This window comes from Pituophis catenifer, unplaced genomic scaffold (assembly GCF_029215685.1).
Source record: "Pituophis catenifer annectens isolate HBS135680 unplaced genomic scaffold, rPitCat1.0.hap2 SCAF_3, whole genome shotgun sequence".
Lineage (NCBI taxonomy): Eukaryota > Metazoa > Chordata > Lepidosauria > Squamata > Colubridae > Pituophis > Pituophis catenifer.
The window spans coordinates 190947360-190974040 of record NW_027256883.1 but is presented as its reverse complement, the minus strand read 5'-3'; the positions used below and the strand labels follow the sequence as shown (position 1 = coordinate 190974040).

General features: G+C 40.0%; 1 protein-coding gene across 2 annotated transcripts; it reads left to right on the top strand.

Moving 5' to 3' along the window:
- Positions 1-1144: 1144 nt before the first annotated feature.
- Positions 1145-25729, top strand: PABPC1L (poly(A) binding protein cytoplasmic 1 like). 2 transcript variants are annotated; one of them, XM_070939999.1, is made up of 15 exons: positions 1145-1337; positions 2343-2536; positions 3306-3421; positions 5259-5398; positions 6473-6567; positions 7262-7399; positions 9567-9662; positions 11292-11558; positions 12861-12951; positions 13381-13509; positions 14234-14373; positions 15213-15306; positions 21129-21259; positions 24916-25005; positions 25536-25729. In XM_070939999.1, exons 1-14 carry the CDS (start codon positions 1145-1147, stop codon positions 24997-24999), a joined length of 1908 nt encoding a protein of 635 aa, XP_070796100.1. In that variant the 3' UTR covers positions 25000-25005; positions 25536-25729. The 2 variants fall into 2 exon arrangements, with proteins under 2 accessions (XP_070796100.1, XP_070796101.1); XM_070940000.1 differs by lacking the exon at positions 25536-25729 and having other exon boundaries at positions 24916-25006.
- Positions 25730-26681: the final 952 nt, after the last annotated feature.

Here is a 26681-nt window from a genome sequence, read left to right as displayed (position 1 = left end):
CACAGAAAAATGTTATAGTAAGAATTAAGTATTATGAGTTTGTAGTTATCTTTCTTTCTTTCTTTCTTTCTTTTTTTTGGAAGAACAAGGGAGGATATGTATGTAAGTAAAGATTTTAGCTACATAATGAATTTTTTTCTGCAAATGAACAATCAATAGAATAATTGTTTGCATTAAACAGAGGAAGCTAAAATGCATCCTACAGCAAAGAAAATATGAGAAAGAAGTTAAACCTCCCCTTTCAGAACATTAAACTTGAGATTAGTACTGAATATCTTGTAGAAAAGGTGAAACTTCACCAGAATCCTTGTCTCATGACTCTGTCTACTGTCCAAGTTTATATAAGATGCTTCATATGTTATTTCTCCCATATATGCATACACTAGTGTGGGAAGCAATTGTAAGACTCAAAAGGTTTAAGAACTCAGTTTGCAAAAGACCTACTTTTTTCTTCCAGTATAAAATCATTTTACCAATGACTTCTTCTGAGAATACTGTTGGATTTTGAATAGTGTGATCTGGCTTTGAAAATTGCTTGGCCATAAAAATTAGCAACTTTGAGATACTTATTCCAGTTTAGCAATCTTGGGATAATAGTTTATCATCATCAAGTATAATGAATTTAGTATAATCTCAGCCCATTGTACCTCACTAAGTACATTAGTACTTCACTAAGAAGATATAAAGATAAAATAGGTTCCAAAGAATTACCAAGTCAGTTTACTGCAATGTTTCTCAACATCAGCAATGTTATGATGTGTGGACTTCAATTCCCAGAATTCATTTCTTGTTTTCTGCTATAGAGAGTTGAATTCCTTTACTCCCCCTCCTAGTCTTATTGCAATATAATGGGGATTATGGAAAAGGGATTGGATTCTAGTTTAGCTAGACCTGGGTTTGGAGAGTTTATATATACTTTGCTTTCAATTATATGTTGGAATGTAATTCACTCTAAATATTTTTTCCCTGATACCATGTGAGTTTCTTCATGGCACTGTTGTCAGACACACATGGAGAAGTTACAAGGAGCACTATTGTAGCTATTCTAACCCTATGTTATTTTTGGGTCTCAAAAGTCTACATTATGCAACTGAGTAGTAACTAGGTTCTGCTTCACTTCCAAAGTTACATTAGATGATTGGCCATGAATGCTAGTGGCCCAGGATATCCTCTAGCCTCTCTCTATGTGGGTGACCTGCATCCAGATGTTACTGAAGCCATGTTGTACGAGAAGTTCTCACCTGCTGGATCCATCATGTCCATCAGAGTTTGTCGAGATGTTGCCACACGTCGATCTCTAGGTTACGCTTACATAAATTTTCAACAGCCTGCTGATGGTAAGAACTTTCTTTGCTTGGTTTAATATTGATACTGTACACAAATGCAATACATACTAAAATACTCTTTTACTATTTTCCTCCAACTAGTTTGTCTTTAAAAGCTTTAGATTTTCTGAGAGGACATGGTTTCTTCTTCAGTCTTATTTTCCTTTTTCCGATGGAGAAGGGGTGTAATATCCTTTTCAGGGCTAATAACTTTGAACTAATGTTTCATATATGCTTTATATCAATATTTCTTATTTTTCATAATTGTATGAACACTCAGATTTGCTTATCCATTTTTTAAATGTGATATTTTTATTTCTACAGCTCTTAATGGCAGTCTGTGCTCTTCTGTTAGAAATCTGAATGCCACTTGTTGATCTATTTCAATCTGAAGAAATGGGAGAACTGGTGCCTTTAATTTTAAAAAATGATAAATAATATTGTCTTGAGGAAGCAGGTGCTGAAACAGAAACCACCTCTTTTACTCATAAACTGCAAATGCAAATGTTAATTTTTAATGCACAAAGTTGTCCTTATGGATTTTATTAATGGTGTCAAACACCAACAATGGATCAAATATAAATGTTAATGATCATAAATTCAACCTGTCAACATCACTCTACATTCATAATTTCTGACAGGGCCTTTGTTTCCAAAATAATGTCTGAAACATCAAATTGAACATGTACAATTTAAACTTTTCATCAGAAAAAAAAGTTTTGTTAAATAAAAAATGCAATGAATATGCTGCAGAAGGATATATTTACATATTAATCAGTTCTATACTATCGTTTTCATTTTGATCATTTTAAATTTAGGATTTCACATGCAAACAACACCGTGAAAACCAGTGATTTCTTAAACCCTTATCCTATCTCTTGATTTCTTGAAGATAATCTATGTTGGTAATTCTAAACTATTTGAAAAGTTAGATGTTGGTGCACTACAATTTGTGTTTCCCAGGTTTGTGTTTGATTTATTGGTAAATGAATGTGCTTTTATTTTTCCTCCTTCAAGCTGAACGGGCTTTGGACACCATGAATTTTGAAGTCATAAAAGGTCGGCCCATTCGTATCATGTGGTCCCAGCGAGATCCCGGACTCAGAAAATCAGGTGTCGGGAATATTTTCATCAAGAATTTGGATGATTCCATTGATAACAAAGCCTTATATGATACATTCTCAGCTTTTGGAAATATTCTTTCTTGCAAAGTAGGTGCAACCTTTTCAGAAATTATGAAATATAATTATGAATTATAATTATAAATATTTACTCTAGTGCTGACAGTTCTCTTTTTTATGATGCATTTTCATTTGGAAGTCTGAAATATATTCATGTTTGTGTCACTTTTTCTTATCAATGTTCAGCTGCAGTATCAATCTGTTATTGTTTAATGGCTTTCAATTTAACAAGACTTTCAATTATTTTTCCCCTGGGTGAAACATCTAGATCACGGGTGTCAAACTCGCTGCATCACATTGCTGTCAGGTGATATTTTGTGACATTTTTCCCATTCGCAGAGCTGGGGTGGGCATGGCCTGCACATGATACATCCAGCCCATGGGCTGCCAGTTTGACACCCCTCATCTAGCTCATTTCCCCACTTTCTCCCAGCATCTTTTAAGGATGGGACAAGAGATTATGGTTTCTCAGCTGTCAAAATTACTAGAATGGCTCCAGAAGAGCAACTGGGAGCTCTAGAACTGTATACATTGAAATCTCTCCAAATACGCTTCCATTCAGCATCCATATAATCTCCATCCAGCATCAACAGTACAGATTAGTAGTTGGAGATTATGAGATATTCTTAGATGGCTTCATGTTAAGCAGGTGATAGCTATTATTCTTAGGAACTGGGAATATAAAAGGCAACTGGGAAGAACTGGGAATATGAAAGGCAAGCAGTGGACTGATTATCAGTTCCAAATTTTGATTTGCCTCATTTTCTTTCTTTCACCCTTCTCTTAAATTTCTTAACAGGTTGTTTGTGATGAGAATGGATCTAGGGGTTATGGCTTCGTCCATTTTGAGACCCATGAGGCAGCAAATAGAGCAATTGATACAATGAATGGAATGCTTCTAAATGATCGCAAGGTGTAAGTGGAAGCCTGAGCAGATGGTGCAATGAATCCCCCCCCCCCCATCCTTTACAATGGGAATAACCTGCAATTCTAGTATAGTTTAAAGAAACAGTCATGTCTTGGTGGTAAATGTGTGTTTTGAATGTATAAGATCCAGGTTCAGTTCTAGGATCTCTTGGGAAGCAAGACTCTCTGAATCTTTGAAACTTAGTAGATCCTTTATTAGTCAGGGCCGACAGAGTGAAGTCAGTTAGGTTTACCAGGCTAAATACATCAATTGGCATGAGGCATTTTTCTATATACTGGAGTGGTTACTGTAGTATTTTGCCTGAGAGTTTACTTTCAACTCATAATTGGGGTCAGGTTTGACCTTTTAGATCAGAAATAGCCCAAAGCAATCGGTAGCCCCCAAACCCCTGGTTGTGGCCCCCAGATTTTCTGTGTAAGTTGCCATCAGATTTCAATTCAAAGTGTACTAAAAGAAGGGAATTGTGAAATAAAAGGGGAAAGTCATTTTATAATACAGAAATTTTAATATTAAAATTAGCTTTCATATTGGTTTCACAGACATTTTAATAATAAATCACCGGGAATAAGGGTTTACTCCCAAAAGCCGACTCTGGTCCTCGCTTGAATGTTGCAGATACTGTTTTAGATTTTTTAAAAAAATCTCAAATTATACGTTTTTTATTGTACATCTTGAAATCATTCTACATATTTTATACAAAATATAAGTATAATTTTATTTCTATACCGCCCTTCTCCCGAAGGACTCAGGACTCACTACAAAATATGAATGTAGTAAAGCAGTTTTTATTCTTCTCTTTTATAAATAATAATTTAAATCTATGAAGCAACATTCTTAAACTTACTGGGGGTTTTTTGTTTTGTTTTTTAAAAATTGACTTTAAGGTATTGCACACTTAGAAACATTATTTTTAAGGGTGGAATATGGATTTTTAAAAAAATTAAAATAAACACTTCTCAATCTCATTTTTTAACCTCTGGATTCCCTTAAAGCAGTGGTTCCCCAACCTTTGCAACTTGGAGACCTGGCTGGGGAGGAGGAGAGGGGAACTGGGCCACACTAATGATGGGCTGGTGTGTATGCGCACAACTTAACTTGCACTAGCAACAGGCCTGTGTGCATCAGGGGTGAAATCCAACAGGTTCTGACAGGTTATGGAGAACCGGTAGTGGAAATTTTGAGTAGTTCGGAGAATGGGCAAATACCACCTCTGGCTGGCTCCAGAGTGGAGTGGGAATGGAGACTTTGCAATATCCTTCTCACAGGAGTGGGGAGGGAATGGGGATTTTGCAGTATCCTTCCCCTGGAGTGGGGTGGGAATGGAGATTTTGCAGTATCCTTCCCCTGCCACGCCCACCAAGCCACGCCCACCAAGCCACACCACGGCTACCAAGCCACGCCCACAGAAGGTAGTAAAAAAAATGGATTTCACCACTGGTGTGCATGTGTGTGATTACCCGCTGGCCTGCCACTCACACGAGTTGAGCTATGCGTGCGCACTCCAGCCAGCTACTCACATGGCTCAATTCCAAATAGGCCATGGCACGGTAGTGGGCTGTGGCCCAGAGGTTGGGGACCTCTGCCCTAAAGAAGATACCTTTGCAAACATACCAAAGCATACAATCCTGCCTCTTTCTGGATTTTATTGAAATTTGGCTTCTAAAAGATTCACCTGAGAAGACAAGCTTTGGCTTTGCAGAACTGCAAGGAAGAAGCTGCCCCAGCTGCATAATTTGTCAGCTGAATAAAAGAGAGTAGGAGGTCTCTTCTGCCCTTGCAATACCCTATTAAGAGTTGGCTTCACATCTCCTGTCTTGACTGCAGATTTGTTGGCCACTTTAAGTCCCGCCGAGAGCGAGAAGCAGAATATGGAGCCAAAGCAATGGAATTCACTAATGTCTACATCAAAAACTTTGGAGAGGACATGACTGACGAGAGGCTGCAAGAAATATTCTCAAAATTTGGTAAGGGTGACAGTTAAAAGTGCTGCTAATAAAATATGGGTATGGGTTAGGGTTAAGGTTAGGGTGAGCATAAGTTTAACAGTTTAGCAGAATAGCAATAGCACTTAGACTTATATACTGTGTCACAGTGCTTTGCAGGACTCTCTGAGGAGTTTACTTATGTCAGCATTTTACCTCATGTTATCAACTTCGGAAGAATGGAAGGCTGAGTCAACCTTGAGCTGGTCAGGATCGAACTGCTGGCAGTCAGCAGGGTTAGCCTGCAATATGGCATTCTAATCATTGCGCCACCATGGCTTAGATGCTGCTTCAGTTTTTTTGTGCAGAAGATAGAGCCAGAAGTGTGATCTAACCTACTTCCACATAGGTAAAAACATTCCATTGCAAAGTAAAAATTTGAAATCATAATCTAAGCCATAAGGGTACAACAATTTTGCATCTGTTTTAAGGATATATTTTGGGAAGTTTTCCCCATCTGTTGCTGTTCTGATGCAGTGCTCATCACCTCCCCTAATTCTTTTGAATTTGTCTAGTATTCCTAAGGGATGAAAACTGATAACCATTATATTTGGAGGGTACAGGATTATGGGAAGCTACACTTTTACATGTAAGCTGGTTTAAAAATGGCTTCCTTTTCAATATCAATTAGAAATTCCTTCCCTGTAATAATATACAGAACACCTGACCTGTCTGTCTTGAGCTATTAATAAGTGGATGCACATGGTAAGCGGAAGACTTCATTTTAATATATATAAAATGACAAGGATGGCTAGTATTTGGAGAATAATAACTTGATTTGTATGGCTAGCCATCTGATTTAAGCAACTCTGGGTCCCTTGAACTGCCATGACACAAATTTGAATTTTCTATTGCAGAATTTGAAGACATGAAAAATACCTCCCTGGAGTAAAATTTCTCTGTGAGCCAAAGGTTTAAATGTAATAGAAGAATGTGGTACTTATTGGCATGTATCCATTACTATCCATGAATGGAGCTGAGCACCTTGTGCCTCAGCGCTCCATGAAAATCTTATTTCTTGTAGTATAAGCCTAAACATTTTTGTTCTACTTCCAGGAAAAACTTTGAGTGTCAAAGTCATGATAGATAATACTGGCCGCTCAAAAGGATTTGGTTTTGTCAATTTTGAGAAGCATCAAGATGCTCAGAAGGCAAGTTGATCTTCGTTCTCAATCTTCCTTTTTCTGTTTAAAAGTAATGGTAGAAGGAAGGATTGGGGAATATAATAAGAGTTTAAGAGTCTTTTTTTAAAGCTAGCATCTCGTCATAAGTTGAACTAGTGTTCCAATTATTTCCTCAGGCTGTGGCAGGATAGCATTTCATCCTTTGGCTAGTTCAAAGCAGGCCTTGATTAAAATAATAAATGCAGTTAGTACGCAACTTACAACATTTTATTTAGCGACTCTTTGAATTTACAACAGCACTGAAAAAAGCAACATACAACTGGTCCTCACACTTAAGACTGTACAGCATCCCCATGGTGGCATGATCAAAATGTGGGTGCTTGGCAACCAGCAAGTTTTAGGACAGTTTCAGTGTCCGAGGATCATATGATTGTCATCTGAGATCTCAAGGACTTCTGACAAATGAGGTTAATGGGAGAAGCAAGATTCACCTAACAACTGCACGATTCATTTTAACAACTGCAGCGATTTGCTTAACAACCATGGTAAAAGTTGTAAAGTGGTGCACAACTCACTTAACAACCTGCCTTGCTTAATAATGGAAATTCTGATACCAATTGTGGCTGTAAGTCAAGGACTACCTGTAATGAAATCATAAAGTATGAGGTGATTTACTGTGAAATAAATTTACGGCGTGGCCTGTCACCTCTTCTCACCGCAGGCCGTTGAGCAGATGGATGGAAGTGAAATCAATGACCGAACAGTATTTGTTGGCAGAGCCCAAAAAAGGATGGAGCGACAAAATGAGCTGAAGCGTAAATTTGAACAAATGAAGCAGGAAAGAATGAACAGATATCAGGTAATATGAGCTGAAGGCAAAGTGTGGCTGGTACAGAACCATTGGATGTCTTTTAAAAATCCCACATTCTGTTGTTGGACTCCAAAATGCACCTCTACTAGAATGAAGGGACTGGATGAAGGGACAGAGATAGCAATAGCACTTAGACTTATATACCGCTTTACAGTGCTTTACCTGCCCTCTCTAAGTGGTTTATAGAGTCAGCATATTGCCCCCAATAATCTGGGTCCTCATGTAACGACCTCGAAAGGATGGAAGGCTGAGTCAACTTTAACCTGGTGAGATTTGAACTGCCAAATTGCAGGCAGCTGGCAGTCAGCAGAAGTAGCCTGCAGTACTACATTCTAACCACTGCACCACTGTGGCTCTTGATGAAAGAAACCGGATCAGGAGGGGGAATGAGAGAAGGAAAATTGAACTAAATTCCCCTTTTCTGCTAAATAATCTCAAATGTCCCGTCTGTGGCTGGCTAGGATTCTTCATCTTGTATTATAGTTGACTTGATTTGATTCAGTCCCACAGTTACATTGCGAGTTTTATTACAGTAACATTCTCCATTCTCATATTCATTCTCTGCCACTTTTCTATTCTGTACTGGGACCTACTGAACAGAAAGTTGGAATAGATCGAGTTTAAGTCACTGTTGTTGGCTAATTCAATACTTTGGATGTTTTCTGATGACTCTAGCAGTTAGGTTCACTCTACTGTGTTGCTTTCAGTCAGAAAGAGGCAGATGGGGAATGGGGGCTGCCTGAAGGAAGAATGGACTATAGATTTGGAAGTTTCTGAACAGCAAGTGTCAGGTTGTTACTAAATAAGTGCAGTGACGTCTCTCTTCTTTTTATGCCTTTTGAGCGGAGTGTCTTTTCCCAAGAAAAGTTCTCAAACTGTGGACAAACATCATTTTCTTGTACTTTTTCTATTTTAATTTGGACCCAATTTCCTATCCTGCACGTTTCTTGCTTTGTGTTATAAACTCTAAGGTATATATTTTGCCCAAAGAAAAACCACAAATGTTGGCAAGATATAACTGGATTGGAAGTTAACAAATATAGTAGTTTAAAAAACTTTTTCTAGAGGCCAGTTCTGTCATGCTCATCCTTAGAGCCATATGGCGATTAATGGATATTCCTGTTTTGAAAATGTACAGTCTAATTATCCCAGAAAGTGCTGAGACAAGGTTCAAATGAAGTTCCTCATATTTCTCAAATGTGGAACTTTTCAGTTAATCGGTTTTTCTGATAATTAGCTCTTTCTTATCTTTGTTACATGAATAGTATATGTAGATTATTTTAATCCAGGAGGAATTTGGGGGTCATTTAGGTAAGGACTACTTACAGTATAGAGGTGGGCCTTTCTAGCTAGTTATTCTTCTTTTGTAAAATATGATCATGGCTACATAGCTTAGGACTTGGATATCGATGGACTGCCTTCAACCAGTGGATTCCATCCACTCATTAAAATTGGGAAGGGTGGACTCTTTTAAGATCCTTTCTCTTAAGAAATGTCATCTTTAGAGACCTTAAGATTGAGCCTTCTCAGTTGGTGTCCTCCTCCTTGGGAATAGCATTCTTCTCAAGATTAGGTTTGTTCCCATCTCATTGTTTTTCAGAAACCTGAAAGGGTTGCGATTGATTGATAATTAAAGGGATCATCCTGCCATGAATTGGTTGTTCGATCCTCAGGGTGCTGTTATTCTGTTTTGTTGCATATTGTCATTGCTATATTAATGTTGCATTGTTCCTTCTGGTTTGACCCTCATTAGCAACATGTAAACTGTAGTAGGTATAAACAACCAGAGAACAAATTCAATAAAAATAACATGTATTCTGGATTTAGGCACTGGGTAAATGGCAAATAATAGAAGTTAGCACAGGTCAATGTTAAGTTCACTTCATGAATTTGAAAGATAATATCTAGGGCAGCCTCTCCCCCAAGTCCTCTAGATATTTTCAACTATAACTCTTTTTTTATCTTTGATTTGCATGACCACTCATCAGATAAAGCTAATCCTAAACCCTAGATACTGCTCTTGAGAGCACGTGAGGTTCTTTCAGCCTTGTGATACTGGATGATGTCACTTATATGTCTATATTCATTACAAAACTCATATCTCAATATCATTTATGGTGAAGAGACAAAAATGGCTGTGCTTGTTTGCTTTCAGGGAGTAAACTTGTATGTAAAGAACTTGGATGATGGCATTGATGATGAGCACTTGAGAAAAGAATTCTCACCCTATGGAACCATCACAAGTGCCAAGGTAAGATTCTAACACCTGAGTATCCTTGCATATTTGATGTGGATGCTTGCTAGTTGTTCTCACCAATTGCAAATAGTACTGGGCTGTTTCCTTTCAGAATGCAGTTTGAACCTGTTTCATGATTTGCTTTTCTAAAACCTAGTGGATGTTTTAATATGTAGGGCTGCATATTATGGAAGGAATAATAATCACAGGAGTTTTCACTTGCAGTGCAGTCTGTTACCATTCTCCCTTAATTGTTTTTATTGATTTATTTATTAATATGCTTAAACCACTCAATAACCAAAGCTCATTTTATGACACCAAGTCGGCCTCTGTGTAATTATAATTAATTACCCCTCTCTATGCCTTGTATTTTCTGCAGTAATTCTGATTGCTATGTTTTTTATTTAAAACATTTTAATCAAATTTTTCTGTCTGAAAGCATAAAACACAAGACTTGTTTTGTACAGTTGTTGAATGCAGTGGGATAGCAATATGGCTTACTGATAGATGTAAGATTATCCAATAGAACCAAGTTTCTGCAAATTCTTTCTCTTCCTCTTATCTCTGGGGGAGAGAATGTGGAAGGGTAGAAACATTTTACAATCTTGAAATAATAAACCAATTTAATACATTGATTACTGTGTGTTAGAAGCTATGTAATAGGTTGGGTACAGGGGTGAAATGCTCCCAGTTCGGACCGGATCACCCGATCCAGTAGCGATGGTGGTGGGTGGTTCAGAGAACCGGTAGCAGAAATCTCTACCCCTCCCATGCCCAGCTGAGTCGCGCGATCATCAGAGCCTTTTTTTTTTTTTTACTTTTAAAAGCTTTTTTTCTACAAATGCTTTTAAAAGTTATTCTTCCATCATGGAAGAAGTCTACACTTCATATACCTGGGCTGGGATGATCTCATTGCAGCCACACCAGAAGCAGTTAGATCCGTGATGGTGAACCTATGGCACACGTGCCTGAAGTCACACATGGAGCTATGTTGTCTGGCATGTGCAGCGTCGCCCATTCCTCCTCTGAGTTTCTGGCGCATATGCGCACGAGCCGATCAGCTTGCCTTTGTGCATGCGGCATTGCCAGAAACTAGAAGAGCTGGTCTTCTGTTTTCCTGCATGAGCATGCATGCCGGCCAGCTGACCGATGTCTTGCTGGCCAGAGAGCATGTGCATGTCAGAAACCGGAAGTACTTTATCCGGTGCATGCATGCCCCCTGGGCAGCTCCTCTTCCTGGTCGCGGCCCTGACGAGCGCGTGTGCGAAGTGCTCCCTTTTCGGCACTTGGTGCCGTGCGCTCGCTCCATCGCTGAGTTAGATGGTGACTCTATGGTGACTCTATGGTACCACATTAGGAAGATTTTATCATGGTTTTACCTTAATGTAATGTTTTATCTTATATATTGTATTGTACATGCACGCACGCATGCACACACACTGCTTTATGTAAACGCATATTTGTGTATTAGCGTTGTATATCAGTGCATGACCTCTGTAGATGCCATAGGCTAAATAAAATAAAATTTAATTGCACTGTTATAAGCACCATCTTGACTGGTTTGACCATACTGATCAGGGTGGACATCCCTGTCTGTGCTGAGAGTCATGGGCTCAGTGGACTTTGTTTTAATTTCCCATTCAGGTAATGACGGATGGCGGACACAGCAAAGGTTTTGGGTTTGTATGTTTTTCTTCCCCAGAAGAAGCGACTAAGGCTGTGACTGAAATGAATGGACGCATCGTCAGCACTAAGCCTTTGTATGTTGCCCTTGCCCAACGGAAAGAGGAGAGAAAAGCCATTCTCACCAACCAATACATGCAGAGGCTGGCCACTATGAGAGCCTTTCCTGGTCCCCTCCTATGTTCTTTCCACCCTTCTGCGGGCTACTTCCTGCCCTCAATGCCACAGGTAAGACCTATAAGAATACCACTTCCCTTAAAGATGCATAAATAAAGCTAACAGCATTTGACAGCTTAGACCTCAAGGAATATGAAAACACTTCTCCCTTGAGTTGCATATTTTAAAATGTGCCCTCAGGCATCAGAATCAAATTTATACCTGCAGCATGTGAGTGATTAAGGTGGACTACTTTTTTTTCCAGCCTGGGGACTCTATTTTGCCCTTGTGCCCTCCTGGTGGCACAACAGTGTGCCAATGATGTCATGGCATCGCCAGGTGGCAGGACAATCATTTGGGAACTTTTTTTGTTTTGGGGGACAGAGATGGGAGTGAGATGCATTCTCTTCAACCTTCATAGAGAGATAAATGATTTATCTAATCCTTACAATATTACAACGAAAAACTGGAAAAAATTAGATTTTTGGTACCATGTAACACTAAGTTAGAATTTTGTTAGTGCCTATTATCATTCTGATGGGTATTATTTCCACAAGGTAATTATGCACTCTGTGAAGAGGTATGATTTTGGCTTATCGAAATCTAATCAGCTTTATTTGAATGCCCTCAAATTCTAATGTTAGAAGAGAAGTCTGAAAAACAATGAATTGTTTCAAATAAGAAACGAAGCGAATTGTTGCATGTGAAGAGAGGCTTCATCATTGTTCATTCACCATGCTCTGATTGAAATCTGTAGTCCAATACCTTTGAAATTCACTAGGTTGACAACAGCTTCATATAGTCATCTCCAGCCAGTAACATTATTCAATTATACATATAACTGAAGCTAGACTGGGAAATAAAAAGAAGACAATAGCAAAACATTTTCATATTGTTGCCATGAAACCTACCTGGATATGTTAATGAATTCATCATCTATCATTGAGTTAGAGCTGAAATTCCCAATCTGGAGGCACCAGATTGGGAAAAACTGCTTAGATTTATAATCCTAGTGCAGGATAGCAACAATCTGTAATAATGCTGGAAGTACAAAAGTAAAAACATCACAGAACCAGTAGTGGGTTTCACTTACCTTTGCTACTGGTTCACTATTGGAAGTGCACACACGCACGCAGAAGCTTCTGTCCAAGCACAGAGCATCCGTGATGACGTCCGGGTGGGTGGGAGGAGCCTCCCGCCGCCGCTACCGATTCGCTTGAACCGGGGCGAACCGGTAGCAACCCACCACAGCACAGAATTTATAAAATCCCCATGTTGGTTCCTTTGTATGTTTCAAAATGTTAATGAGGTCAAAAATAAATACCTTGTTAGTTTATGTACATTGTCATGCCACCTTCTCTTCTTTCTTCTCAGCCACAAACTAGAGCTACTTTCTACAGTCCTAGCCCAGTTGCCCCGGTCCGCCCAGCCCCTCGCTGGAATACTCAGTCCTCCAGACCTCCTTGTGAGTTGAAATGTTATTATCCAGAAAATATGTCTGTGAATGTAAGGAAATGAGGTTGCCCATGCATGAAGTTCTTCCTTTAATGTCATAGTGTAGGACAGAGGTCTTCAAACTTGGCAGCTTTAAGACTTGTGGACTTCAACTCCCAGAATTCAACTCCCAAAAAGCTATGCTGGTTGGAGAATTCTAGGAGTTGAAGTTCACAAGTCTTAAAGCTGCCAAGTTTGAAAACCTCTGGGGTAGGAGGACTAAGAAATGTTCTTAAAATAGCAACCAAACTATGGTTCAAATATTATGGGGTGGTGTGCATGGCTGGTAGTCTTAATTGTAAACTCAGTAATGAGAATGAACCAGAATTCTGGTATTAACTACTGCTATGATCTCATCCATAAATAAGGTTTCTGACTGAAGGTATTTAATTGTTGTTAGCATCCTATCATCCAGCTACTCCAATGGTAAGACCAAATGGACCCCCTCGCCGCCTCCTCTCCAACATCAGCACTATGAGACAAGCCTCCACTCAAGTTCCCAGAGTACCATCCACTGGCCAGAGAGTGGGTAGGTTTGGGGCCTTTGCTAGTACATCGTCCAGATGAATGCAACTTATATCTCTCAAGGGAATGGGTTTGCCTTGATTTTTGAATCACTGACCGGAAACAGGGAGGAAAGTGAACTTGAAAGTTTGCACAATGAATTCTACAACATGCTCCTTATTTCTTAACCTAAAACCTAAGTTTTGGAAGTCTGTTGCTGTATGACTGGAAAATATAATCTGAGAATATAGTACCATGTAATGCTAAAGTTTAAATGAAAAATAATTTAAATCTAAATTAAATTTGTTTTGGCTTACTGAGCAAGCCCATGAGTGTTAGCCAAAAGGAATGGGTTTACACAAAGCTAAAACAATTAAGACGCATTATGGCTTTTAATATTAAATATAACCCAAGAAACTAAATTTATGGCTTAGTTGGGTTAAATGTATGGACAGCAGACTGGTGAAAATGTTAGTTCTTGGGAGCCTGCTCTGGACAAAAGGCTCACCAAGAGTTTATGTCTGATGTAATCTTTCTTCCCGGAGTGTCATTGGGGGAGATCTTTTTACTTTTGTACCATGTATCATGCATGTGAAATCTGGCAAGGTTATTACAGATCTGTATGTTGCCAGGTTTGGGTGCAATGTAGAACTGTGCTATTTTAAAAGTTTTTTAAAAAATAAAAATAAACATGTAATATTGTGGAACAATTAAAGCCTTCCTTCAAAATATTTCTGGTTTCATTCCAGTCAACATTGGAACCCAGACCATTAGTGCGAGAGCATCCTCTTCTCCAACTTTCTCACGTGGTGTCTCGCAGTACAAGTATTCTTCAGCTGTGAGGAATGTCCACCCTTTGGGCGCAGTAACATCTCTGCCAATGCAACAGGTCTCTTCCTCTTCCATTCTGCAGTTAAAATACACACTTAGATGCAGAACCTAACTGCTCTTAGATGGGTTATTGTTGAGTTACTGAATTTGGCAAATTGTAGCAGAGATATGTAGAGCTGGGATTCTGATTTGGGAATGGTCTTAAGTTGGATATCGGTGAGAACTCAATCACAGAGAAACCAATGAGTCAGATCATTAACCAGTTCATGTTTGCACACTTGGTTGATCAGATGAGGTGACCAGATTACCAATAACATTCCTTTCCTGTGTTTCTCTCTAGATGGAAATGGAGAGCACTACACTTCTGATTATTGTGCTATTATTACACTGAACATACAAGATTGTTCTCTTCTGCATTTGATTACACAAAAACATACCTTGATTAAAAAGAATACAAATATAGGATTGAGAGGACGCTGCAAGATACTTTCTGTATTTGTCCAGTGGTCAGAACATAGTGGGGATCTTTGGGCTACAATGATTGACAGCAGCTTTCCATTTTTTAAGACAACTCCGCTTTCAGAAATTGAGGTTTAGATCTATGGCTTTCTATATGAAAAGGAGATATTATACAACAACATTCCATCTTTTAAGTTAACTTAAGATATATATTGATTATTGCATAGTGTACAGAAATCAAAGGTTCTCTGTTGTTTCTTCAAATCTCTGGATAAGATTTGAGTTGGACAGATGCTTATATTAAAGCTGTTATATGAGTTTGCAAAGAGAAGCAAAGCTCTAACCAATGCATACTTCACAGAGAGTCATCAGTTGATATTAGTTGTTCGATAGGAATGGAAGGGCTCTTCTCAGTATATTTTGTTTCTTGGGCTTTAGGCTGTAGAACCAATCATTCATATCCATGGACAGGAGCCTTTGACCACATCCATGCTGGCTGCAGCTCCTCCTCAAGAACAGAAACAAATACTTGGTGAGTGGTGTGTGTATCTTCTAGTAAGCAGCACTGTGAACCTCCCCCCTCAGCCAGGACTTTCTCATAGAAAAAGTTGTAATCAAATATTTTATGCTTACCATAGTTCATCTTAGAAAACAATGTTTCCTAAAAAAAAGATGTACTTCATTCAATCAGAATAGAGCTGGAGATTTTCTATTCCAATCCCTTGCTCAAGGAGGAGCCCTATACCAGTGATGGTGAACCTATGGCATGCATGCCATAGGTGGCACGCACCATCCTGTCTGTGGGCACACGAGCTGTCACCCCAGTTCAGCACTGTCACGCATGCACATGCGCTTCCCACCAGCCAGCTGGTCATCGGGTTTCTGCCATGCATGCGTGGGGACAGGGCGTGCACTGAGGGCTGTGCGTGCATGCATAGGGGGTGTGTGGGGGCGTGCGTGCAGGGGCAGGGGGTGTATGCATGGGAGCAGGGTGCACACAGGGGTGCATGCATGGGCCAGCGTGTGCATTGCATTTGTGCGGGTCCATTTTGGGCACGCGGTCCAGAAAAGGTTAGCCATCACTGCCCTATACCATTTCAGGCAAACAGCTGTCCAATCTCTTCTTAAAAACCTCCAGTGATGAAGCACCCACAACTTCTGAAGACAAGCTGTTCCACTGGTTGATTGTTCTCACTGTTAGGAAGCTTCTCCTTAATTCCAGGTTGCTTCTCTCTTTGGTTAGTTTCCATCTATTGTTTCTTGTCAATGGACGTACATGTACTACTTGTAACGGCAGTAATTGGGACTGAAAACTCTATTGCTAAGCAATGTGGTGGTAAAATGTGATGTCATGTGACTGCACCAACTTATGACTGCAGTTCTGGTTGCTGAAATTAACAAAATCCTTCCTGATAAGTGCAATGTCATGTGATCACCATTTGTGACTTCCTGCTATCTTCCCCATTGACTATCCTTGTCAGAAGTCAATTGTCAAGATAGCAAACGGAGACCATGTGGCCATGGAACACCACAACCATTGTAATTGCATGCCAGTTGCAAGTGCTTGAATTGCAGTCACCTGACTCTGACACTCAGTGTGCAACAGCAGCCAAAAAAGCTAATACAATCCTTGGTTGTATAAACAGAGGCATAGAATCAAAATCACATGAAGTATTAGTACCGCTTTATAAAGCCTTAGTAAGGCCACACCTGGAATACTGCATCCAGTTTTTGTTACATTACAAAAAAGATGTTGAAACTTTGGAAAAAGTGCAAAGAAGAGCAACTAAGATGATTAAAGGTCTGGAGACTAAAACATATGAAGAACAGCTACAGGATTTGGATTTGGCTAGTCTAGAGAAAAGAAGGACTGGGGGGGGACATGGGCAGTCTATATAGAGCAGTGATGTCAAACTTTTCGGCACTGAATGCCGAAAAGGTTGTGCGGAAATGTTGCGCGCACACGTGTGCTCATCGGGGCTGTGCTCCAGAAAAGCCAAACTTCTGGGTTGTAGCACACATGGGCGCCCGCTGATCAGCTGGCTGGCGCACATGCGCAGGCTAGTTTTTGGCACTGCCGCGTACGTGAAGGGATCGTGCTCCGGAAAGCCAAACTTCTGGGTTCTGGCATGCATACGCACTTGACAATCAGCTGGTACATGCACACACTGGTTTTTGGCACTGCCATGCGTGCAAAGGACAGCTGATTGTTGCGCGTGCATATGCGCCAAAAACCTGGAAGGCAAACAGGCAAGGCCGCACGTGCCGGGCGACATGGCTTCACATGCCGCTTTGGGCACGCATGCCATAGGTTCACCATCAGAGATATATAGAGTATTCCAGTATTTGAGAGGCTGCCACAAAGAGGAGGGGGTCAATTTATTTTCCAAAGCACCAGAGGGCAGAACAAGAAACAATAGATGGAAGCTAATCAAGGAGAGAATCAACCTGGAATTAAGGAGAAACTTCCTAAGAGTGAGGACAATTAACCAGTGGAACAGCTTGTCTTCAGAAGTTGTAGGTGCTTCATCACTGGAGGTTTTTAAGAAGTCACTGGAGAGTCACTTGTCTGAAATGGTATAGGGTCTCCTGCTTGAGCAGGGGGCTGGACTAGAAGACCTCCAAGGTCCCTTCCAGCTGTATTCTGATTCTGACTGCAGAGATGTTGCAATGGCTGCAACTATGAGGACCAATCCTAAAACTCATTCAATGCCATCAAGGTCACTAAATGAATGATTATTAAGCAATGACTCTCTGTATTATACTAGTCCTAAAATCTATCATAATGTTTTCTACAACTTATCTAAAGCTTTTATTTATTTGTTTAGAAATTCACACATGGCTGCCTATCTGATACAAGATAATTCTAGGCAACTCACAACAACATTAAATAAAAACAGAATAAATGAAATATTTAACTTCATATACACAGTGCTGCAACATCACATAACTTTCCATGCTCTTACATTTGCTAAGCCCATTTCTATCCTAGCCCAGAGCCAGGTCTTTACAGTTCTCCTAAAGCCCAATACAGTGGGTAGCTTCCAAATCTCAGGGAAACTGTTGAAAAGGCATATATTAACAAATTAATAGCATATGCAGTATTTTAGAAGGTTAGTTTCTTAGATGAATGCTCTACAACTCTTGTAGAGATATGTACTTGTATAGGAATAAACCAGAATAAATCAAATTGTAGTAAAAAGACTGGAAGAGATGCATCTTTTAGCTGATAGGATGCAACTTCTTTTCTATTGCAAGAGATGAGGATTATTATCCAGTTATCTTCAGAGGCTTAGCTTTTTAGTCTCGCCCTGAATTGTATGTTTCTGGCCACCACACTGAGTCTTGGAGTCAGTCTTTGTTGCTTTGCTCCTCTGCCCCAATGCTTCTGGACAATACAGATGCAAGAAATAGTCTCAGGGGGGAAATCTAGCTTCATGACTTAGTTCAATGTCATCCATGTCCACTTAGAATAAAGCAAGCAAAAGGGATGAAATTGTTACAGCGAGTACTGGAAAGAAAAGAGGGAGAAGTATTACCTTGGTGAAATCTTGAGTTTTCCAGTTTAAATCACCTGATAAACAAATGATAAAGCTTACTGCAACTAACTTCAATTTGTAATGCCTTTTACGGGCAGTCTATGTAGAGGTTTTTTGGTAACAGTGAAGAAGTTGTCTTTTGGGGTACTTTTGTCATCTACTCAATGTAGCCTACAGCCTAAACACTTCTTAGAGCCTACCTATCTGACTTTAATCAGGATGAAGTCTATTTAGTTTTTTGAGAACAGCCTAGGTCATCTAGTTATTCCTACCAAAGAGGTGGTAATAGGACAGCAAAAACAAGGAGTTAGCTGGTTAGTCATAGAATGTAAGAAACCATATGATAAATCAAGAAGTCCTTGGTTAGAATCTTGTTAGAATCACATGTCTTCCAAAAATGTGATGTGCATGACTTTATAACATCTCTCTCTCCCAAACAATCTAGAACAGGGGTGTCAGTCTCACGTCGTCACAGCGGAGTACATGACGTATCGAGACTTTTTTCCCCTTCACTAAACTAAACTGGGCTTGGCCAACATGCGACGCATCCGGCCCATGGGCCAGGAGTTTGACAGCCCTGATCTAGAATATGTGGGCTAAGGGAATAACAACAGCCTGGCAGTTTGCAGATCAGAGTACCTATAGCTAATGCACACAAAGCACTGTGAGAAATGAAATCTATATCCAAATATTACTTATTACGGATATTTATAAAAACAAAAGAATGCAATATCTGTTAATGCAAGATATGTGTGCACCTAAGTGATTATCACTTTTTCTGTCTTTCTGTTTTACATTTTTGAAGAATTGATCTACCTCAGTCTTTCTCAACTTGGCAACTTCCAGATGTGTTGGGACTTCAGTTCCCAGAAGTCCTCATACAGATGGAGGGCACCAAGCTGGAAAAGGCTAGTCTAGTCATTTAATATGTAAAAGAATGATCAGTGTAACTTCTTTGATTAGAAGTGACACATTTCTGAATAGCTAAGGTTGGGCAGCAATTAGCAGTAGTTACTACAGTGCTTGTCATTTTCTCATCTCTGATTGTGAAGGAATCTTTGCGAGATCTTATCCACCAAAACATTTAATGATGGTAAACATGAGTCATAAAAAGTAACTCCCAACTATCTCTTATTAAAAGTGAAATAAGGAAGGATTTGATTTCCAAATGAGTCCAGTGATATTTACGCTGGTCTGAAGAAGGGTTTTCCAAATATTTCCAGAATTTTTCAAGAGGCTTGGGATTAAAAAAATCAGGCAGATTTAACTCTGAATATATCTAAAGTTTTCCTTCTTCATCTTGTACTCCCTTTGAATAAATTGCCTATCAAATTGATATTTGTGAACTTTGCAATTAACTTCAATAATCTTCTGACTGGGGGAGAAACTGGGAAAATTATCTGCACATTTTTATGGGTGGCAGTAGGACAATAAATGCTGTCATATTTTGGGCTATTGTCTCTGTGATAACCATAACACTAACATCCAATGCTGATAAGTGATACACCAAGTTATTTTATTATTTTTTATTTTATTTTATTTTACCCAATTTAAATAATCTAGTTTCTATAGCAAGTACCTGAATGTACTTGTCCATGTACTTCCTTACTATTCAGCCTAAACAAGCATGTCCAACTCAGGGCCCATGGGCCACATATAGCGTGAATAGTTAGTACTGTGGCCCCAGTACTAAAAGATTGTAAACGTTTACATTATTATGTGAGTTATATATATTATTATTATTATTATGTGATATAACTATATTATATATTTTATATGTGGCCCAAGACAATTCCTCTTCACTCAATACGGCCCAGGCAAGCCAAAAGGATGGACACCCATGGCATGGGTGTCAAACTTGATTGTGTCACGTGATGTCACATGATATATCACGACATTTTTTTTGCCCTTGTGGAGCCGAGGTGGGTGTGGCCTGCGCATGATGCATCCGGCCCACCGGCCGCCAGTTTGACATCCTTGGTCTAAAATATCTAATGAGCAACATTAGGCCTTGATGCAGAGATAGCGATCCAGAAAAGTAACAAATAAGTATTGCTTAAAGAAGTATGATATGAGAAAAATACCTACTCGGTGTAGTCTTCAAAGATTTTTAAAAATAGCATTAGATTTATATCCTGCCTTTTTATTTGTTCATCTTAAAACAGTATACATAATGCTCTTACCTTCTATTTTCCCCCACAACAACAACCCTGTGACGTGTGTTGGACTGAGAGAGAATGAGAGACCCAAAGACAACCAGCCAGCTCAACTTTCAGGCCTAAAGTAGGCCTGGAATTCAGTCTCCCGTTTTGTAGTCCAGTACTTTAGCCACTACACCAGACAGCCAGTTGGGTTGTCTGCATTATCTGTGTATCATCTTCTAACTGTGGTGGCTATGGAGAGCACATGGGTTGCAGCGGAGGATGAAATCTGCCAGCTCAGTTTTACCTAACAGCTTAAAGACAGAACATCATTGACAAGTCTAGGTCTGAGGCAATGGTGGTCCATCTGAGGTTGCTACTTCCCTTGCTAATGAACCTACTTTTCAGATATGAGTTCTCTAGCAATGGTGATGGCTAGCTAAGAATTTGCCATTTAAAGTTTTCCACAGTACCTGACAATGATCACGATATATTAGCTATTTCAAAAATTGTAGGAAACTTCTCAGACCTCATAGTCTTCTGTTGGTCGGCTGGATGAAGGTTAGGTGCTGAAATAGAACTGGCTGGGGGACTTCATAAAACACAAGATAAATTCAGGTTTCCCAGTACTTCCTTTTTTTATTCTTTTTTTTTTTTTTTTTTGCTGTGCATAGGTGAACGTCTCTATCCTCTAATTCATGCAAGGCACCCCACCCTGGCTGGGAAGATTACAGGCATGCTGTTGGAGATAGATAATTCTGACCTGCTACTTATGCTGGAGTCACCAGAATCCCTTCACTCTAAGGTACTGGGATTCCATGCTTTAAAATGCCCTAATTCTGCCATTCCAAATTTTTCAGATGAAATGAACTGTCCTGCTTTGTGTTAGGTGGGTCTGCATGGTTAAATTTGTCTCAATAGCATCTCCATGGCTGTTTTTTCTTTCAGTTCAGTTTTTCCTAAGCAGACTGATTTTCCACCTGCTTTGTTCTTTTATATTATTCCTTGTGCTACTGTACATAACTGGGGTTATGTAATTGTCCTTTAAGTGTTGTATAGATCCACCAATGCATATCTGGTTTAGCTTTTCAATGGTGATTCATTATAATGATAGCACGAGGAGAGAACAGAGACCAACAGCCTAGAGTAGTGATGGCTAACCTTTTTGCCGTTGTGTGCCAAAAGCGGGAAGAGCGTGGGGGGGTCATGCATGCATGTGCCCACACTCATAATTCTTTTTTTTTTTTATTTGAAAAGTTTTACAAATAAATTTTCTCCCCAGTTTCCCCCCCCCCAACCCCCCAAACCCTCCCTAACCCTCCCCTTTTCCCCCCAGGACTTCCACAAAATAAAATCCTAATCAAAAATACATTTTATGAAACTTAAACCCCTCCACCCCCTATATACCATTTATACCTTCATAAAACTCAATTAATCTATTCCTACATAATACATTCATTCAGCTAAATGCTATCTGATATTTCCTAGTTTGATATTTATTCTGCACATAGTCTATCCACTTTTTCCACTCCCATACAGTTCCCATGAGTTCGGTCTTTTAAATATGCTGAAATCTTCGCCATCTCTGCAAAACTGGCCATCTTCAAAGTCCATTCTTCAATAGTGGGCAAAGCATCATTTTTCCAATATTGACCTATCAATAATCTCGCTGCTGTCACCATATACAGTATCAGCTTTGTTTCACCCAATGTAAAACCCTTAATTATACCCAATAAAAACAGTTGTGGAGAAAACTGAAGTTTTTTCCTCAAAACATTTTGCATAACCCACCAAATTTCATAATTCAATGCCCCCCATGCCCCACCTCCCCGCATGCATGCGCGACCCCCCCCCCCGCGCTCCCACTTTTGGCATGCGACAGCAAAAAGGTTACCAGTGGGCCTGGTAGGCCCGTTTTTCACTCTCCCCAGGCTCCAGAGGCTTTCTTGGAGCCTGGGGAGGGCGAAAACAGCCTTCCCCACCCCTGAAGGCCTTCCAGAGGCTGGAAACGGCCCGTTTCCCAACTTCTGGTAGGCCCGGAAGGCCCAAAAATCAGCTGGCCAGTGCACGCATGCGCGCTGGAGCTGAGCTAGGGCAAGGCTCGCGTCCCCACAGATATGGCTCCATGTGCCACCTGTGGCACACGTACCATAGGTTCGCCATCACGGGCCTAGAGATATTAACTGTAGAGTATTCACTCCTACATACCTTCACTCCTGTTTCAACCTTATGAGCATACGGATACTGGAAGAGTGATAGCGAACGTTCACCTAGTCCCTTGTTCTGCCTACTGTAATGGCCAACTAGATGCCTCTGGAAAGGATGACATTATCAAAATAGCACTCACTGGTGGTTGATCCCCAAGCTAACTATCAAATTTCTGATTTGGAAATCTAGCAGTTGCATATACTAGTAATGTATTCATTACTGGCCTGATCTATTTTAGCATGATAAGGGAGTGCTACTATGAATATGATAAGTTCTAAGAACGATCAGAACTGTGGTCAGAAGAAAAGCATGATAGATTGTGAAAATGCTAGTTTTGTTTTTAAAAAGTGGTGTGAAGGAACTGTAATAAGAAAGAAAATCTTGAGCAGATATAATGGGAGTGATGCAAAAGGTTGGGAAGGATTGCATTTAAAATAACATTTAAACTTGTAAGAATGCATTCTTCAAGGTGTTTGTTTTTATAGCCTCTCTGTTATATATCTACTGTATATTCATGTACCTCTATTGAAGCAGGTTTGATCCTAGAAGGACAGATTGACTACAGGTAATCCTTGATTTACAGCCACAATTGAGCCCAAAATTCCCATTGCTAAGCAAGGGGGGTTTAAGTGAGTTGTGTCCCATGTTGTGACCTTTTTTGCCACAGTTGTGAATCACTGCAGTTTTTAAGTATATAGGGTTGTTAAGTAAATCTGGCTTCCCCATTGACTTTGCTTGTCCGAAGCCAGCTGGGAAGGTTACAGATAGTGACCCCATGATCAGTGGTGAAATCCAAATTTTTTTACTACCGGTTCTGTGGGCGTGGCTTGGTGGGCATGGCTTGGTGGGTATGGCAGAGGAAGGATACTGCAAAATCTCCATTCCCACCCCACTCCAGGGGAAGGATACTGCAAAATCCCCATTCCCTCTCCACTCCTGGGGGAAGGATATTGCAAAATCTCCATTTCCACCCCACTCTGGGGCCAGCCAGAGGTGGTATTTGGTATAGTTGTCCGAACTACTCAAAATTTCCGCTACCGGTTCTCCAGAACCTCTCAGAACCTGTTGGATTTCACCCCTGCCCATTCCATTTGCGAACTACCCAAATTTTGATCACACGATCATGGGGATACTGCAGTGGTTTTAAGTGTGAAGACTGGTCATAAGTTGCTTCTTTCAGTGCTTTTACAATTTCGACTGCTCACTAAATGAATGGCTGTAAATTGAGGACTTACCTGTAGAGCAGTGGTGAAATCCAAATTTTTTTACTAACCAGTTCTGTGGGCATGGCTTGGTGGGTGTGGTGTGGGTTGGTGGGCGTGGCTTGGGTGTGGCAGGGGAAGGATACTGCAAAATCTCCATTCCCACCCCACTCCAGGGGGAAGGATACTGCAAAATCCCATTCCCTCCCTACTGCTGGGGGAAGAATATTGCAAAATCTCCATTCCCATCCCACTCTGGGGCCAGCCAGAGGTGGTATTTGCTGGTTCTCCGAACTACTCAAAATTTCCACTACCGATTCTCCATAACCTGTCAGAACTTGCTGGATTTCACCCCTGCTGTAGAGTAATTTAATTCATGGTCTGGTCTTAACCTACCACTGTTTTCAAGAACAGTTTTTAGTTAATAAAAGTTCTTGGGCTGCTTTATCTCTGTACCAAGTCACATCTGTTTTCTTCCTCTCCTGCATCTTCATTAGCATGAAAGAGTTTCATCATGTATCTTAAAAGCTCAAGTGCGGATTAAAAAAAACATTGAATTTGAATGGGAAATAATTAAGTGGCTTTGGGTGGCATTGTTCTTAATTAGTAGCCCCTTTTCAAATATTTTATAGCAAGATTGTTTGTCAGAAGGCTTGTGAAGGTGGGCTCAGTGCCAAGTAGAGAGAGAGCCCACAAGTAAACAGATGAACTGGATTATAAAGACAACTTCCCAGATCTGTTAAACAGGGGCCATTTCACCAAAGTAGCGAAAAAGTTGTCTCAGGGTGTTATTATAGTCTTCTCCAACTTGGGAGTCTTTCAAGACAATTGGAATTGGAGCCAATGAATTCTGGGGCTGCTAATCTCAAAGCATCAGCAGGGCTCTGGAGAAGCATGAGCTACTGTACCAGCAAAATTCAAGTGGAGCTTCCTTTTAAAGGCTTTGCCCTGACTGTGTGTTGGATTCTTTGGATGCAGAAACAATGATATTTCAAACTCTGCAAATGACTGTTCTAAACTCCAATCTTGTCTTTGGCTTTGACTTTGTTAGATCGAGGAAGCAGTAGCTGTGCTTCAAGCCCATCAGATCTCTGAAGCAACCCACAAGAGCAGTTCAATGGCATTTCTCCCCTGACGGAAGGTGCGCTGAGTGAGCATTATCTGCTGAGCCTAGCTTTCCATTTCCACAGTGTCTGTGATTTTTACAAAGTCAATGTTCTGTTTGGGCTGCCTTCCCCTTCCCCTCTTATAAGCATTACTTTCCATTGCACAGAATGTCTTAGCATGGTGTTTTGTCAACCTCTACAATTTTAAAACGCATGGACTTCAATGCCCATAATTTCTAGGAGCTGATGTCCACACGTTTTAAAGTTAAAGACTGAGAAACACAGCTTTAGCAGAAATGAATGTTGATGGTATAATAGATTTAAAGTGCATGAAGACTGCAGGAAGGCTCATCTGGGAGGGCAGGTCTAATTTACAATTGAGGTATCGGATACCTCACAAAGGCTCACTTTCACATTGAAATGAAAAAAAATATTGATTTAAAAAGTTGCTGCTGAGGCTGTGAAGCTAAAAAAAAAACACTTGAAAACCTGTTAACTAGCAGCATTTTGTTAAAAAAAAATTAGGCTTGGCTTCCCCAATTAAAATTGAAATGTGTCGTTGCAGGAAAAAAAGAAAATGGACAATCCCCACTGAAGAGAGGACAAAACCTTCACGTTACCAGAGATTTTGTGAATATCTCTTTAAACTAGTTGTTCTTGCAAAAATCTAGCCTGATTTGAATTGTTTTCTTTTTTGCACTGAATAACTATTATAGTAACTTTTCCTGTGTGTGATCCTGGTATATATGATAATGATGCAGTAGGAAGATGAAAATGGAACATAATAATTCTCTTATGTTGTTTTTTGCAAATTTATTTTTCAATCCTGGTTCTTTTTGGGTAACCTTAAGCTTGAGAGCCTGTAACGGTATTTTATTTATTCCTGCTGCTGACTTGATAAAATAGCTGAAACTTCACCAACCTTTGTCTCCTTTTCTAGATGCTACTCTTCACATTTACTGTAGAAACGGCAGAAACAACTATTTTTGTGTGTGTGTGTGGGTAGATTCAAAACTCTCCAAATGCTTATTTTTGTATTTATTTTATTCAGTTTATATGACTGTCAGCTTGCAAGTAATTCTGGCCACTAGCAACTTTGAAATCAGCAAAGGAATATAACTAATAAAAATCCAAGAGGAAAAATACCATTAAAAAGCACACAGATCTGTCGCATCAAAATTTACCAGGACTGAAATTGCTGTTGCTAAGTGTGATTATCATCAACCATCATCGCTTAGCAATGTCAGTTTTGGCAGGCCTCGTTGCCATTGTTTAGTGACCACCATATAGCTCCTTAAGTGAGGACCTCACATGGTTCTGACTTCCTGCTGGCTTCCCTACTGACTTTTGCTTGTGGAAGCTGTCAGGAAACATCAGAAATGTTGACATTAGAACTGCAACTCACTGTGGTGGCCAGAACTCCAAGGACCTGGCATTCATGCTGTTGTAACTTTGAATCTGAGGACTGCCTATAATAACACACTGATGGCTCATGGACCATCCTGACCTGCCGACTGTGGGAAGTCTAGGTTTTGGGAAGGCTTTTCTGAAATCTGGCAGTGTTGGGACCATCTGGATCTCTGAGTGTTTTTAAGAACTGTTCTTAAGACTTAGAACAATCTTAAATAGAAGACTGTTCTATTTAATAGAAACCACAATAGTTCATGCTGGCACTGTTAAGTAGATGCAACCTGGAATATGCCAAACCTTT

Bases quoted from the DNA above. Each gene is read 5' to 3' on its own strand.
- PABPC1L (XM_070939999.1), top strand. From the start codon at position 1,145: ATGAATGCTAGTGGCCCAGGATATCCTCTAGCCTCTCTCTATGTGGGT. The intron at 2,537-3,305 runs GTAGGTGCAACC...ATTTCTTAACAG, and splicing joins GAAATATTCTTTCTTGCAAA to GTTGTTTGTGATGAGAATGG. The intron at 21,260-24,915 runs GTACTGGGATTC...TGACTTTGTTAG, and splicing joins CAGAATCCCTTCACTCTAAG to ATCGAGGAAGCAGTAGCTGT.